A 16,887-nucleotide genomic window follows, 5' to 3' on the forward strand; every position below is an offset into this window, starting at 1 on the left:
AAATGCTGAAATTTTCTAGATTCCATATCAAGGGATATTTGATGAAATCCAGACATCAAATCTCATGTGGGGCCATTCATAAAGTACGTTACGCTTATAGGGGGGATGGGGGGTTGACCAAATCGTGACGATTTGTGACGTAGGGGGGAGGGGGGGATGAAGTTGTGTGACGTCATATGAAAAAATTCAAATGGAAAATTAATTCGGTGCCCCTTAAGGTCCCTTCAAGCTTTCATTTTAAGATATAACTACTGAAGGCTTCTACAAAATAAACGAACTGATGCATTTTAATACAAATAGTTAAATTTTTTGAATGATAATTTCTTATTTTCAATATATATTTGTGAATAGGACTCATTTTATTCTTCTCGTATGAACTCTCCCTTAAAGCTTTACTGTACACCACTAAGGAGCTCTTTGAGTACCGTCTTACCTAAAAAATTTTTGCCACCGTCAATGTCAATCACACAAACTCCTGAGGCGCTACGAGGTGCTAACAGAAACCAAGAGCAATAGTTCTCCTCATTATTCGTGCTGAACTCAATCGATGAAGTTCCACGGCTGGTTTTAAGGTTCTTTCGTATAACCTATTCTGTCCCTCACTCAAATACTTGCGGACTATATTTCGCATCTCAGGTAACGTCGAATGATCGCAAAAATAGACAAAATGGCAAAAACCGTCAGAAAAGTTCTTCCAAGGCGTGTTGCTGCAAGACGGCAGCAGGAAGTTCTCATTCTTCCAAATGGATCAGACGAAGTTGAATGGATGGATGAAAATGGCGTGGATATGCGCGATATATTAATCGACTGTTCAGCAACTACTGAAGCGTATCCAATCGGAGCAATCGGAGATCATCTTCAAAATCCGTGGATCGATGACGTATGCTCGAAAATTTTAATTTTTTTATTTGTTGAAGTTCATTTTTGTTATTTAATAGATTGATTGCATTGCATTGATTTTTTTTTGTTGTGAAGGGGGGGGGGGGGTGTTTCCGTAACGTGACGTACTTTTTCTTGGGGCTCATGAAACTGTGATAAAATGTGACAAGGGGAGAAGGGCTTGATTTTGGGCAAAATTTGCGAGACGTACTAAATGGATGTCGCCTGTTGTGAAAAATTTCGCTCTGCGTAGTTGGTCTAAAATATCATCTATGCGTGGTAAAGGAAATTTGTCTGCTAAAATCTTTTGGTTTAGTTGTCTGAAATCTACAACTAAACGCCATTGTGATTCAAACTTTGAACAGCTTCAAACTGCTTTTTAGACAGTTTCGCACTGCGAGTTTTGATCACCGTATACTATGCTGCTACTGACAGGGATTCTGGCCATTCTATTTTAGCTTGAACTGCTTCAAGTAACTTGCAGTTCCAGGCTTCTTCCTCAGTTTATCCGTCACAATCGTTCAATATTCCTTTAACGGCCTTAGCTCCGGGATATCGAACGGATTCCACTCCTTCTGATGAATTGCTTGGTTCATGGTTCTAGCAATTACGAAAGCGTCAATTTTTAGTCCACAGCTGTAGATTACTTTCCAAATGAGAAACTATTGCCGGAACTTCAGCCTCTTTTTATTTGTCAACCTTTCAGGGAACTTTACCGATCTAAAAGAGCAAAATCTGGGGCTTGAACGTTCTAAGACTTGGCCCTTCTTTATCGACAGACTTCGCAGCCGGCTATAGGTTTCACCGTTCACCGTTTGTTCGTCCGTGTATACTCTATCTATCAGATACTCCGCTGTAACTATCTTTCTAATTAACATGCATTATTTATAAATGATTGTTTCATCCTCCATTTGCTTAGCTCAAGTTGCATAGCAAATCCGTTACACAGTGTCTCAAAAACGAGTTTGTAACTTTGCATCACCACTTGCAGAGTCTACCACCGTCACCGCACGAACTGAGCCCGCAACCACTACCGCATGCTCAGCAAAATGAACTTCCACAGATCATGCCACCTCATCCGGACGCAAACATGTCCTATTTGGACCGTGCCATTCATCAAATCATACAAACTGCTGCCGCCAAGACCAACTTCAGCACCGCTCGTCCGCTCGATCAGCACAAGTATCGTGCGATGAGCGATCTAAGTCGCATCGATAATCTAACGCCAACTCATGTGACCCTGAACGATCTACTGACGCAACGGCAAGCGGTGAATAAGGGCCAAACTGCTACTTTGCCATTAGATTGATCTAATCATTATTCTATTGACGAATTTTTCAGCCAACCAACACCATGGGCGATCATTCGGAGGATGCTGCACGGTTGATGGAATCTATGAATATAGATGAGTCGAACAGTTCCGCAGGTACAGAACTAAAAAATCTCCTAAAGGTAAGTGGCAGGTTTTGCACATTTAACCATTGAACTAGACGCTAGATTACATTTCAGGAAGCAGAACACTACAAGTTCACGGCTGAAGAGCTGCAGGCAGCTCTTGAACATTGTAAGGAAAAGCATCCGGTGCAATGGCTTCGTGAAAACTGGTCGAAACTGATCGACACGGTACAGACCCTGGCTACTAAGTATGGTCACGAAAAAAGGGAAAATACGATTGGTACAATATCCACGGTGGAGGCTCGTGAGGCTCTGCGCAAGCACAAGGGTAACATTTGGCATGCCATCACAGAATGTATCGAGCAGCGCCAAAGAAAGTATAGTGAAATTGCCTCGAAAGGTAACTATACTAGAGAAGATATTGTGACCAGTCTGACGGCGCATCATGGAAACCTAGAACTGGCAATGTTGGAACTGAGTAAAACACAGCTAAAACCCTTTCTGATGCGCATCTGGGGTCCATCGAATGGTGCCGAAAACGATTCCGGTAACATACTTCTGCATCAGGCGCTAAGAGAGGATCGGAGTGGAATCAGTAAGAGAACTCGCAAACACTAACCAAAACCCATAATAATTCAAAACTCTTTTCTCTCCTTCTCAACCAACCGGGTATCCTAACATTGCTATCCCTGGTCACATACCGATCGACCTCTTCCAGGCAACGAAATTCAGGAGTTTATCAGTGTGCACGTTGAAAAGGAATTACTTTCCGAAGGTTCAACCAATTCTACCAATGGTTTTGAAGCGATGATGAGTTCGGCAAACGAGAAGGTCGAAAAATCTCAGGAAAATGTTAACCCAGGTTCAATCCCTAATGGGAAACACGAACAATGTGACGGCATATCGGAGACTACTAACCACGTTGTAACTAACGGCAACGAACAACATCCGGCAGAAGAGGACTCTATTCCGTCAAATACAGCGATTCTGAAGGATATTGAAAAATTGATCGACCAAATGGAAAAGAATCAGGCCAACCAAAATGAAGCCGTACTGAAGAACATTCAACAATTGTTGTCCAAATTGGTTGACCGCAACGATTCGCGTCCGTCATCGCAAGCCTCGGTACGTTCAGATTCATGTGAGCGAATTGTTGTGAAAAGTCCAATTCCGTTACCACGTTCCATTGAATCGTCCGTTGATGAGACCAAGCCTATCTACGAAGACATTCGAAAGTTTATGACAGAAAACATTCAGGAAATTCTTCCAAGTCTCGTCGGTCAGGTGCAACAGGAACTCAGCTCTGTTACCTTCAAAGCCGATCGAACATTGGAAGAAGACATCAAAGAGACGCTGCTGAATGCACGGTACTCGGACGAGGACTACAAAAACATTCATAATTTCCCATTCAAACGAACCATCGAACCATCACACGACTTTCCGAATGCGACCGAAAACAAAGCATCGATAAAATTCCCGACCATACAGGAGGAAGAGAGCGAGTACGCTAATATTCAGAATTTCCTCAAACGAGCAATACGGAATGAACGATTGACTTGCGAGTTCGAGCAATACCGAACGCAAAACTATAGGTTTGACAGCAGCTCCGACGAAGCTAGGATGACCGCTGAGTCTACTGACTATTACGATATTGTGACGGTGAATCAGAAGATCCAACAGCTATTAAGCAAACGTGAGAGCAGCGTTGAGTCAGAAGCTGAATCGATCGACTCTCAGCGTGAATTACGAAAGTTGGAAGCAACATCGGATCAAAGTTCTGCCGAAGAAGAGATCTATGCTAATGCACCCGCAATAAGCGAACATTTATCGAAAGGTGAATCTGTCAAACCGTCATTGGATGATCAAACTAGTGATAAAGATTCAAAGCTGGAACAAACTGTATCGGAAAATAATGTCGAAACACAAGCTGTCCCTACCATACACGTAGATTACGTGGAAGACACGCTACACGGTGTTGAAGATAGGAAAACAAGCGAACACGAAAATGAAACGTCACCCGTACCCACTGCTGAGACTAAAGAAGTGGAAGACGTTGTCGAAAAACTTACAAAAATCGAGCAGGAGCTCACAACGTCACCCGATAAACGCGTCAGTGATGTTGAAGAAGTAAGAAACATTATCGAAAAACTAGAAAAGATCAAGCACATACTCGGCATGTCACCGGAAACTGACACCAAACCAATTGGTCATATCGTAGAAGTTGCTGTCGGAAAGATCGAGCCAAGCGAAAATGAGCTCGAGCTTGCACCGCAAAAATCCGTCGAAACCATTGATCGCACTGTTGCTGAGCAGCTGGACAAAAACGAGCATGAGCTTGATGAAACGTCACCTAACGAACCCGTCATTTCCATTGATCATATTGAAGAAGTTAGACAAATTGTCGGGAATATAGAAAAAACCGAAACAGAGCTAGAAACGTCATCCGATAAGCTCACTATTGTCGCTCCCGTTGATCATGTCGCAGAAGTGAGGCATATTGTCGAAAAGATGAGAGAAGACGAACGTGACTCTCACATTGAGCTGGTTGAAGAAGTGAAACATGTTGTCGAGTCCCAGCATGAGTTTCCGACGTCTTCGGACAAGCCAGTCTCACATGTCAACCATGTTGAAGAAGTGGAACATGTTGTCGAAACTGAGCATGAGCCTCCTACGTCCTCGGACAAGCCGGAAACACATATGAATCATATTGAGTTAGAGGAAATTGAGCATAAACCTCAGCCTTCCTCGGACGAGCAAGTCACACATATCAATCATGTTGAAGAAGTGAGACATGTTGTTGAAAAGTTAGAGAACATTGAGCATGAGCTTCATACGGCGGCAGACAACCCAATCACACCTGTTAATCACATCGAAGAAGTAAGACATGTCGTTGAAAAGCTAGAGAGAATCGAGCACGAACTTGAAGCACAACCTAACGAGTCTGGTACAACCATTGATCACGTACAGGAAAGAAAAGACATTGTAAATAATGTTGAAAGTCTCGAACTGGCGCGCATTGATCACGTGGATCAGCTGAAGCACGTTATCGAAAACATCGAAGAAATCGAACATCAACTTGACAGGCCGCTCGATGATCCGGAAACCCACCAGCTCACATTGGGTCCTTCCGTTGAAGAACACTCAGTTGCTGTTCAAGATAAGATAGGGGAAACTCCTTCCAATCGTATTCCAGTTAACGAGCGTTCCGCGAACAGTATTCGCGATATTTCTGTTAATGATGCAGGAGAAACGACCACCGGTCTTCCTCCATCGAACACTGAAGTTTCTACAACCTCCGAACAACCCGCCGATTTAGTCGATAGCCAAGATCCGGTTCCTTCGAGTAGTGAAGTCACTGATCCTCCCACTCAAATTGCCATCCCCACCACTGATCCAGTCAATAATACTCCGTCCCCGTCAAATGACCCTGCCTCCCCACATGTTCCGCAAGGTTCTAGCGCTTTGCCACAAGCGAATCAAGACCCACCAAAAGACGGTACGATCGCTCCTCAGCCGTCCAGACCATCAAACAACCTGTCCGATTTGGTACTAGACACCAAACGGTTGATACAGCAAATGAAAGATGAAATCGCCTCCGATATGGCAACGATGCAAGATGAGGACGAAATCTACGACGGCGAGTACTACGAAGAGGATGAATATGAGGAATGGAGCGACGAGAATATTGATGAGTGGGAATCGAATGAGGAGTACGACGTTGATGAGAACGGAGACTTCTACGAGTACGAGGATGAAGATGACGACGGTTCAGTAATGTTCAGTGAGATTGCTCCAGAGGATGTTCATCATCCGGAAACTGAGGAGCCACTAGAGCTCATTGAAGATGGAGAGATCTTCGTAGGAAAACCATACCTACCAACGCTTAGTTTAGCGCTGGTTAGGGAAATTGAACGGAACAGTGCCTCGGAGGTCAGTGACCTACCGCTGGACAGTGACTTTAACGATGCGCTTAGCGTTATCGAACAATCGGTAGGAGAAGTTTCTGACATCCTTGACTTGGCGGTAAGAGGATTGGAAGAGAATAATCATTCGGAGTTTGAGGAAATGTCCGAAGCGGAAACTGTGCACAACAGTCCGGAGGTTAGTGAGCTCAGTGAGGTGACGTTGGTAGCCGATGATGTAAATGAATCTACCGAGGCAACCTTGGTGGCCGAAGAAAACCGAAACTTCAACACCATGAAACATGTGCAATCTTTACTGAATGCCAAAACAGTTATTGGACAATTTATCAAATCTTCACAGATGGTTGAACACACAGAATTGCAACCGGAACCGAGCGAGCTGCGCGAAGCAACTGAGGAAGGAATCGTACAACCGGTTGAACTTCTTACGCAACACGTAGTTCAAGATGAAGTTCTTACTGTTGGCACATCGAGAGATGTGGATACCGAAACAGAAAAAACAACACACGTGCTGGATGCGACTATTGAAATGTTGACCTCAGTAGCACGGGATCTTAGTGAACAACTGCGACAAGTCTCATCAGTTTCCGAAGAAAACGACGCTGTTCCAGACACTGTAGAAGAAACGACCATTCCAGAGTACGCCACTGTAATTAAAACCAAAACTACCGGTGGTTTACAGATTGTCGCTGCTGATCAAAAAAACATCCAGGAAAGTACCAGTCCAACGAAAGCAGATGACGCTACTCTTCAAAAAGAATCCAATGAGACTGGCAGAGCTGAGCATTATGTAGCTGAAGGTTACAGTAATACAGATATCAATCAACCACATTCCTATGTTATCCCAGCACACATCACAAGATCAAACGAAGAAACGAATGTTGAAAGTGGAGCACAAGTTGACTTAACAACAAATCATGAATTTACGGTGGAAAAAGTGACCGACGTTATATCAGATTCTACAAAACGTTTATCTACGAGCGAATCGGAGCGAGCTAACGTACCCTTATCGGATGATCATTTTGTAGCTATTGGAATTGAAAATCTGTTATCACAATCACAAACCATAAATGCAGGAGCAATTAATGATGCACAAGCTAATGAAATAATTCATATGTCTGAAATCAAGCAGCACAACAGTACCAATGAGGACGGGGAGAGATCTTTCCAGGAAGACGGGCCTTCCAGACCGACGCAAATACTAGCGTCGAAAGGAGTCAGTGAACAACCGATTGTTGCGAATGCTGAGGAAACCAACGTTTTAGAAATACCTATCATCAACACTCAAACATTGCCGAATAAAATATTTGCTTCTAATTCAACATGCACATCAGATATTAGAAACATTGGCGATCAACCTGTTGGTGAAACAATGACAGTCACTGCAAATAATGAAGTTCTCTTGTCATCTGAAAATTCCACAAGTTCAGATCCAGCAAAGCTTACTAACTTTGATTCAAATCACGCAAAAACACAAACTACCACTATAGAAGCGAATTCAGCAGTGGATAGTGCAAATCTAACCCAAACCAATAAGCCTTCAGTTGATGAAAACCATGCTGTTGATACTATTGTCAGTTCTGCCGACCAAAATGGACTAACTCATCCCATCGCTAACGGAGAAACGTCACGAAATATTCTCCAATCATCTGAATCACGAGAGCCATCCGAAGAACCATCAAGCTTCATAGAAATTCAACCTTCGGAAGTGATCATTCATTCTCCAGCTTCAAATGTGCCACTAAACCCTTCACCACCACCGGTAGAACTGGTATCTAACATCTACGAAAACATTGAAATAATTTCACCCAAACAAGAAGAGCCACCACCTAAATCGAGCAAACTTTCCCTAAAAATACCCACCTCAAAGAGCAATCAAAACAAGAAAACACCAACTCCACCCACTACCCCACAGTCGCCCTCCGGCGCAAAAACAACTAAAATCACCAAAACCAAGCCAAAAGTCACAGCCTCCACTACCAACACCACCACTACAGACACGAAGAAAAAAACGTCCACCGCATCCGATTCCTCTAGCCGTAGAAACTCTCTCCGCAAAAGCTCGGTCGGCGGTCCGTTCGGTCCGGTACTGACTAACACCGTCAAGAACATGCAGAAGGAGTTCCTCAGCAAGACGAACAAAGACTCATCCAAGTCCGCCATCAGCAGTAGTGCATCGAAACCAAAGCCATCCAAACTGGTACAACCGAAGGCATTCATTAATAATAAGCTTACCAAACCCGTTGCATCCACTCAGCCGGCGAACGGTGAAGCAGGCAGCAATAAGATTACCGAACCGGGATCGTCACGCTCAACGCCGGGCCCTGCATCGGGCAAGGACACCCCAATCGGATCTCGGGAAGGTTCGGTCACTTCCGAACAACGGCGTAAACTCCGCAAAAAGTACATGGAGACCTGTTTCAGTGATGACTACATCACTTCGGACGATGACGAGAACCTGACAACCGTTACGGATACCGAGAGCCGAACCATTATTCGTTCTTTGGTGAAACCATACGAACCCAGTGAGGAACCGTTGGAAGTAAGTAACGACTAGCAACTAAAAGCCAGTCGTTTATTGTCCATGCTTTTTTTTTATCAACAGGTTCAAGCCCGTCGAATCCTGGACGCAGGTCATGTTCAATCCTATCAGCAAGCTGAACTGGCAGTTCGGCTGATTGAAATGCGCTACGCGCATGACAACGCCATCTGGGCGGCAACTCAGTGCCACACTATTGAGGAAGCTAAGGATCTCCTCCAGAAGGAATGTGAACTTTGTCTCGGTGTCTACCCGATGAACGAAATCGTTTCCATGCTCAAATGCACCCACTCGTGCTGCTTAGACTGCGCTAAAGTTTACTTTACCGAAGAGATCATGCATCGTTCGATCACCAACTGCAACTGTCCGTACTGCAAGGAACCCGATCTTAACAACGCTGACGTAACGGAAGACGACGTGCTGGAATATTTCTCCAATCTGGATATTCTACTCAAAAACATCGTAGACGAAGAAGTGCACGACCTGTTCCAGCGCAAGCTGCGTGATCGTACACTGATGCAAGATCCTAACTTCAAATGGTGCGTTGACTGTTCTTCCGGATTCTTCTCTCGGCCCCGCCAGAAGCGTCTCATCTGTCCTGATTGCGGGTCGATCACGTGTGCCTCCTGTCGCAAGCCGGTAAGTTCGCACTTTTGCATTTCATTACAAACTCCCGAATTTCATTCTAACGTTGCAGTGGGAGCCCCAGCATGAGGGCATCTCGTGCGAAAAGTTCGCTGCCTGGAAAGAAGCCAACGATCCGGAATTCCAAGCGCAAGGTGTGGCTCGTCACCTGCAAGCTCACGGTATCAGCTGTCCGAACTGCCACTTCAAGTATTCGCTATCCCGTGGGGGCTGTATGCATTTCACCTGTATACAATGCAAATTCGAGTTTTGCTTCGGTTGTAACAAACCGTTCATGATGGGCGCAAAGTGTGACGTTTCCCCGTACTGCGCCAAACTGGGACTGCACGCTCATCATCCTAGAAATTGTTTGTTTTATCTTAGGGATAAGGACCCACGGGAATTGCAAAGCCTGCTAACGGTACGTCGTCAATCCGTGAATCAATTCATTTCTTTTCATTATAAACTACCATTCTTGCAGATGCACAACGTAACCTACGATACGGAACCATCGGAAGTTCTAAAACGGGAGTTCATGCAGAATGCAAGCGCACTGATGAGGTGTCCGATTCCTCTACAAAAAGAAACTCCGGCCGGTTTGATGGATACGATCTGTAACGGTGACGTTCCGGACGGTCACGCTGGCTTGTGCAGGTAAGTCACTCGTTTGTCGATTAGCTTCCTTTTTGGTACGGTTCTATAGATTCCGTCTGGACGGCGTCTGGTGATGACGTTACGCGATGCGAGTTGATGCAGGAGGGATGGGTTTACAAATATACCTGCCAATCATTGGGAGGAATGTGCTAGTTGGGCCATAAATATCTAAGAACCAGGAAATGCAAAACTAAGGAGATTGCAATTTATTGAATTGAATTTTGTTTATTATTTGGAATATTCACGCAAACCGTACCTAATTATTATTTCGGACAGCGAAATACTGATACACATCTCCATGTCATTTAAAATTGGAAACAGATCAAAACCGTGGGTTTTTACGACTGACCGCGAAAGTTGTAATTGACGTCATAACCATCTCTGCCTTTTCGCGCAGTCTTAAATATCCAGAAGTCGCTACAACATCACTAGGTCTAGGGTTGTTCAAATAACTCGAAACGTCAGCTGCTCGAACACCCTGCATCGTCATCCAATGGATACAAAATTGTTGGTCTTTAATTGTTCATCCAGTATTCTCGCTACATGTCGAACCCGTTTTGGTATATACGCAAATTCGTATAGCTAATACAGTCGGTGGTTCACGCACCTGCTCCATACTCAGCCTAGCAACCTGCCACCCAAACCTAATTACAGGTTCCAATGCTCAAAACTCAATAGATCACTCGCGTCAAAAGCTCAATGATCAATATGACTTCTTTCAGTGTCTATTCTTGATCTTCCACAGGAAATGGAAGGCTATACAGACTTATTTTTGCTCATATTAAGCCCTAAAGAGGCTGAGTAATCTGCTTCTCATGGAAACCCAGTACTTTCGTTTTCTGTTCAATCATTGGCATTACCCTCGAATGATCGACTGAAGTTTTTGGAACGTCTTAGTAGAATACGAAACCTGGAATTGAATAGAAAGAAAATTTATCCCATTTAATTCTACTATGTATATTTATTCTTGACAAATACCTATTCCGCCCACGACTTGCAGGGTTCCTCAGTGTCTTTTTTGCGTGTCTGTTCGAAAACAGACACTGAGAAAGCCTGCAAATTCTAGGCGAAATACGTATCTGACAAGAATAAATATACGTAGTAGAATTAAATTGGATAAGTTTCCTTTTTATTCAATTGCAGGCCCCGAATGATGCCAAATACTGTTTTCTCTTACGATGAAATAAGATTAAGAAGTGATGCCCAAGCTACAGCCCGCGCAAACAGCTCTTCCGGAATGATTCGTGCGGCCCTCGGACTGATTTAGGGGATGGTGGACTTTTAATTTATAATTTTGATGCCTCAAGGGTCATCCAGTTTAATTATGATACCTCGTGCTTGTTGTGAATTTGAATGCCCTCCTCTATAAATGTTATGCTGAGCCCTAGAAAATAGTTGTTGGCGCCGTATATTTTACATTTAGTTATGCACAGTAAGGTAGTACAATGTGGAAGGCTGTGGTGGACCGGGCACGTGGCCAGAATGCCCGACGAAAGAATTGCCAAAACTAGTTTCAGCAGAGAAGCAGGAAGAGGCCGTAGACTCCGAGACAGACCCCGCACCCGATGGATGTGCGCTGTCGAGGACGTCGCACGATCAGCTGGTGTTGGAAGGGATTTTGGAGATAAAAATAAGAAAAACAAAGTCTCTACGGAATATTGCGAAACAGTTGCGACCAGTGTTGCGAAGCTCACACTCGTGTACTTTTTTTTATTAGATTATAGTAACTTTAACGCTTTTAGGTCATTCGTGACTTCTGCGGGGTTGGGATTTGAACCCGGGTCCTCGGCGTGAGAGGTGTGAATGCTTACCAATACACCGGGACTGACCCCTATTCGTCTACTTGACATCATTAAACAAGCAGCACTGATGATGGTTTTGCCAGAATTTGCAGTTTACTTAAAATGTAAGCTAACGCTTCTGTTTAAATTCTTCATCGAGTGAGCTGTCACAAGAGAACTCAATTAATTTTATTAAATTTTTTTCTCTAGGTATGTCCGATTTACTTCTATCAATACTTCCGAATCCCTTTTTCTATTTGGCACTGGTGATATCGTCGATGAATCGCGTGTAGTCGCCACGCCAAGCCCGAATGATGCTGTTTCAAGTAGTCAACCATATTGATCTCGCCCCGCAGAAGTCACGAATGACCCAAGCTGTTAAAGTGACTATAATCAAACAAAAAGAAGTTTCAGAAGTCGCAAGTCGCTTCCGACCTGGTCGAGCCATCTTGCACGTTGTGCCCAACTGTTCCTGATGCCGGTGGGGTTGTAGAAGAGAACTGTTTATGTGGCACTGTCCTCCGGCATCCTTACGACCGAGGGGATGCGCTGTGCTATCCCTCGCTATGTATTTGACAGAGGATAACATCGCGCTTCCAAAACTGTCAACGCTTCCAAAAGTGTCAAATTTCAATGGCAGTAACATAGCGAGAAAAAAAAGAAAAAAGCAAAACATCGATTTTCATTGTTCGATGTTGTACTCGCTGCTCTCGTTAATGGCGCATTCCCTTGCTTACGACGTGTCTGGCCCACTGTAGCCTACCGACTTTCGCCAGATGGGAATCGCTCCAAGCAATGCCTGTAGCTGTAATTCATACGCCTCCGCCACCCTCCGCTTTTAGTTTGTACTCCACCAAATATCGTTCGCTGCTCCTTTCCCTCGAACACGACAAGGGCATATACGTTCTTCGCGAGTAGTGTCATAGTTTCAAGACCATAAAGAACGGCGGGTCTAATAAAGATTTTGTACATTGTCAGCTTTGTACGAAGGTGTATGTTCCTTGTTCGTAGCGTTTGGTGAAAGGCACAGGGTGTTGTCCGCGGTCAGCAGGGATCCCAAATAAATGAATCATCTACCACTTTCAGTTCGTCGCCGTCAACGGTTACCATCCGTGAGAAGCGCCCTTTTGTCTTCTTTGAGCCTTCTTCTTTCATTTATTGGGTCTTCGACGCATTTATTTTTAGCCCTTCTAACGCTTCCGCTTTCAGTCTGGCGTAGATTGCTTCCACCGTCGCAAAATTCCTGGCTATGATATCGTCAGCGAAGCCTGGGAGTTGATTACCTTAGGTGAAAACCGTGCCTCTCGTCTCGATGCTCGCTCGTCGGATCACCTCCCAAAGCGCGATGTTGTACAGCATGCAGGATAAGCCGTTATTGAAGTCAATAAAGATGTAATGCGTGGGTACGTTGTACTCCTGACATTTCTGCAAGATCTGTCGGATAGTAAACATGCGGTTCATAGTGGCGAGCGTCCCCATGAAGCCCGCCTGGTAGTTCCTTATGAAACCTTGTGCTATCCGTAACAACCACTGCAACAGGACCTCGAAATTTTAATTAAATCAAATCATTCGTAGGATGGTTGTATTCGAAGATTTACTCTTTCTCTTTCTAGTAATACCGTCGCCTCGTAGGCGACGTTTACCAACGTTATGCTCCGATAGTTGCAGCAGTTACTTACTATCGTTCATGGGCACTCCTAGGTTAACTTCCTTTCCGCCTCCTTCTGCAGCTTCACCATTGAGGTATTAATTGTAAAATTGCTTCGACCTGTCGACCACCTAGTGTGCGTTAGTAATTAGATTCTCTCCTACACATGTCAGGTTTCGGTATGTAGCCCTTGCAAGTTTAGTTCACCTTCTCGAAAAATTTTTGCGTGTCATTAGCTCGGTTGTTCTAATTATTGACGATCTTTGTCCTCTTTCTGGTACTTTTTACTTCTCAGAATCGTGGTTAGCTGGTTCCTGGTTCGTCGGTATTTGGTCAAGTTCTGGTTAATGGCAAAGCTCACATAATTTTTCCAAGCCTTTTTTCCTCTTCATCGCTTGTTGGCATTCCCCATCAAACCAACCATTTCGTATACTCTCGGGCTCTTCACCTAGTGCGAATGAAGCCTCTTGTCTAAAGGCAAACTAGAACTAGTCTTCGCAGCGAGATTGATTGAAAAGTAGTAAAAAGCATAAAAGCAAAAAAGGGTGAAAATACCGACCCTTACTTACTTTACTTTAATGGCAACGGTCCGTTACCGATCCTGCGCCGAACGAATTATGGTCTTCCAGTACCGTCGGCCCTGGGCTGCCGTTCTCCAATCCCCACGAACACCAACTGAACGTGCATCGTCTTTGACAGCACCACCGGGTGCGGGGTCTGCCTCGGAGTCTACGGCCTTTTCCTGGTTCTCTGCTGAAAATAGTTTTGACTACTCTTTCTTCGGACATTCTGTCCACGTGTCCAGCCCACCGCAGCCTGCCACATTGCACTATCTTCACTATGTCAGCATATTTGTATACTTGATACAGCTCATGATTGATGCGTCTACGCCACACTCCATTTTCCATTTTGCCACCAAGTATATTTACGCTCAAAAACCCCAAGCACTCATCGATCAGCTTCCTTTAAAGTCCATTATTTGTGTGCGTAAAGGGTCACCGTGAGGATTAGTGCAAGGTGAGTTAAAATAGGTGATCTAGTTTTCACAGTTTGTAGAACAGAAGTGCGCAGAACGATTGGTTAGCAACCATCGACGTTGTTAAAACATTCAACAGTTTCCGCTTTGAAAATTTCGGTGATCGTCAAGGGTAACCCAGCGGGGGTAAAAAACAAATTTGAACATCAGAAAACCTCTCTTGACTAACCTTGGATTAGTGTTCTGTAGAGCGTTAGTTTTGTGCGAATTTGCAAACTACGGGACTTCAGCTGGCTATGTAATCCGTAGAAAGCCCGATTCGCGGCTGCAACTCGTCGTTTCACTTCGCGGCTTACATCGTTGTCACATGTCACGAGTGTACCAAAGTATATAAATTCCTCCACTACTTCATATCGTTCCCCATCTAACTCCACCTCGGCACCAACACCACTTGGGCTCCCACGTTCCCTGCCAGCAACCATGTACTTCGTTTTGGTGGTGTTAATGGTAAGTTCCAATCTCGCCGCTTCCCTTTCAAAAGGCCTGAAGGCCTCTTCCACTGCTCTACGGTTGATTCCGATGATATCGACGTCATCCGCAAAACCAAGAAGCATATGAGATTTCGTGATGATAGTTCCATTCCTTTCCACGTTTGCCTTTGTAATGCACCTTCCAAGGAAATGTTGAATAGCAGGTTAGAGAGTGCATCCCCTTGCTTCAGTCCATCCAACGTCACGAAAGCAGCTGAGGTCTCACCCGCTATTCTAACGCATGATTTGGATCCATCCAGCGTCGCACGAATCAGCGTAACTAGTTTCGTCGGAAAACCATGTTCTAGCATTATCTGCCACAGCTCATTTCGTTTAACTGAATCATACGCCGCTTCAAAGTCCACAAACAGATGGTGTGTCTGCAAGTTGTACTCCCGGAACTTGTCTAGCAACTGACGCAGGGTAAACATCCGATCCGGCGTGGAGCGACCCTCACGAAAACCAGCTTGGTACTCGCCGACGAAGGACTCCGCTAACGGTCTCAGTCTGCAGAACAGGATACGGGAAAGCACCTTGTAGGCAGAATTGAGCAATGTAATTCCTCGATAGTTTTTACACTCCAGTCGATGTCGCTTTTTGAAAATTTGGCAAATGAGGCCATCCAACCACTCCTCCGGCATTTGTTCTTCCTCCCCGATCCAGACAATGATCCGGTGGATTGCTTCGTACAGCCGCTCGCTCCCCGCTTTCATAAGCTCAGCCGAATTACCGTCCTTCCCAGCAGCCTTACCGTTTTTCATCTCGCTGATTGCCTTTCCTCCTCCTGTGTTGGTGGCTCCACAGTTTCACCATCACTTACAATTCCTATCCTGTCCCTGCTGATTTTCGCGTTTACCGCCACCGCCATTTTGTCAGGTTGCCAAGCACTATCACTTTAGGCATGGATCCGACCCTTAGTCATGGATAATACGCTGTTCGCTCGCTGTATAGCGATACTGCCAAAAGAACGTAGTGCGGAATACAGAAAAAATCATCGGGACGATATTGAAACTTACGGGGGACATGCGCACCATTGCTGTGTTCCATCGTACTAAGATGCTGCGGATAATATTTGACGGAGATCAAACTGAAAGCGAAGAGTGACGGAGGTGTATGAGTCACGAGCTAGAGGCGCTGCTCGAAGAAATTCTTATCGTACTTCTGGTGAAAGTCGGTAGGTTACACTGGGCCGGGCCCGTCGTGAGGATGCCGCCTAGTGAGCTTAGATGCTGGTTTAACAAGCCAGTCGAATCTCGGCTAGGCGGTGCTTGCTAGATACAGTCAGTAAGATCGTTGCACTGGCCCCGTAATTTTTCTGTACTCTAACAGCCGACTGCGAAGTCTGTCGATAATGAAGGGTAATGTCTAAAGGCAGTATAAACCCAAGGCTTTGCTTTTTACGACTTTTGAGATGCCTGCAATATTGACAATGAGTTGCCCAAGATCGAGTTGAATGGACGACTGCAAGATGCCTGCTTGAAACAGTACGAGCTTCCCGGCCCGGTTGACGATGACGCATAGATGCAATATTGATATTGAATGATATTGAATTTTATATATGGTTTAAAAAATCCAGTCATTTCATATTATTATTACGAAATTAAGAGAACAAATGCATTCTCCATTACATTCAAAATTGCAAACAGAACCGTACTTAAATTATTTATTTTACTTTTATTCATCCTTTTTAATTGAATCTCAAATTTTAGAAATTGAAACTGAGTTTTGTTTTATTTTCTATCGGTTTTGACTTTATATGTTCATTTGAATGTTATTTCATCTTTCTTTTTAATATGTTTTTTACGTTTTTGTCAATTGTTTTTTTCCCCTATAATTTATATTAGTTTGCATTAATTTCTGTCGGTTTAACCTATAGGTATTACTAAATTTCATGTCATGAATGTCTTGCTTTTGTTTATCTTTTATTTTGAGGCCATA

General features: G+C 44.3%; 1 protein-coding gene across 1 annotated transcript in view; it reads left to right on the forward strand.

The window, feature by feature from the left end:
• LOC128740505 (E3 ubiquitin-protein ligase lubel) overlaps positions 1-16,887 on the forward strand; it is a 51,755-nt gene that overhangs the window by 33,566 nt on the left and 1,302 nt on the right. The window contains exons 13-20 of the mRNA XM_053836049.1: positions 1,871-2,149; positions 2,221-2,331; positions 2,389-2,869; positions 2,993-3,049; positions 3,080-8,739; positions 8,803-9,375; positions 9,434-9,781; positions 9,842-10,014. Of these exons, the coding sequence (XP_053692024.1) occupies positions 1,871-2,149; positions 2,221-2,331; positions 2,389-2,869; positions 2,993-3,049; positions 3,080-8,739; positions 8,803-9,375; positions 9,434-9,781; positions 9,842-10,014 (7,682 nt within the window). The remainder of the gene's footprint in view (positions 1-1,870; positions 2,150-2,220; positions 2,332-2,388; positions 2,870-2,992; positions 3,050-3,079; positions 8,740-8,802; positions 9,376-9,433; positions 9,782-9,841; positions 10,015-16,887) is intronic.

The sequence above is a fragment of the Sabethes cyaneus genome, chromosome 3, assembly GCF_943734655.1.
Source record: "Sabethes cyaneus chromosome 3, idSabCyanKW18_F2, whole genome shotgun sequence".
Taxonomy (NCBI): Eukaryota; Metazoa; Arthropoda; class Insecta; order Diptera; family Culicidae; genus Sabethes; species Sabethes cyaneus.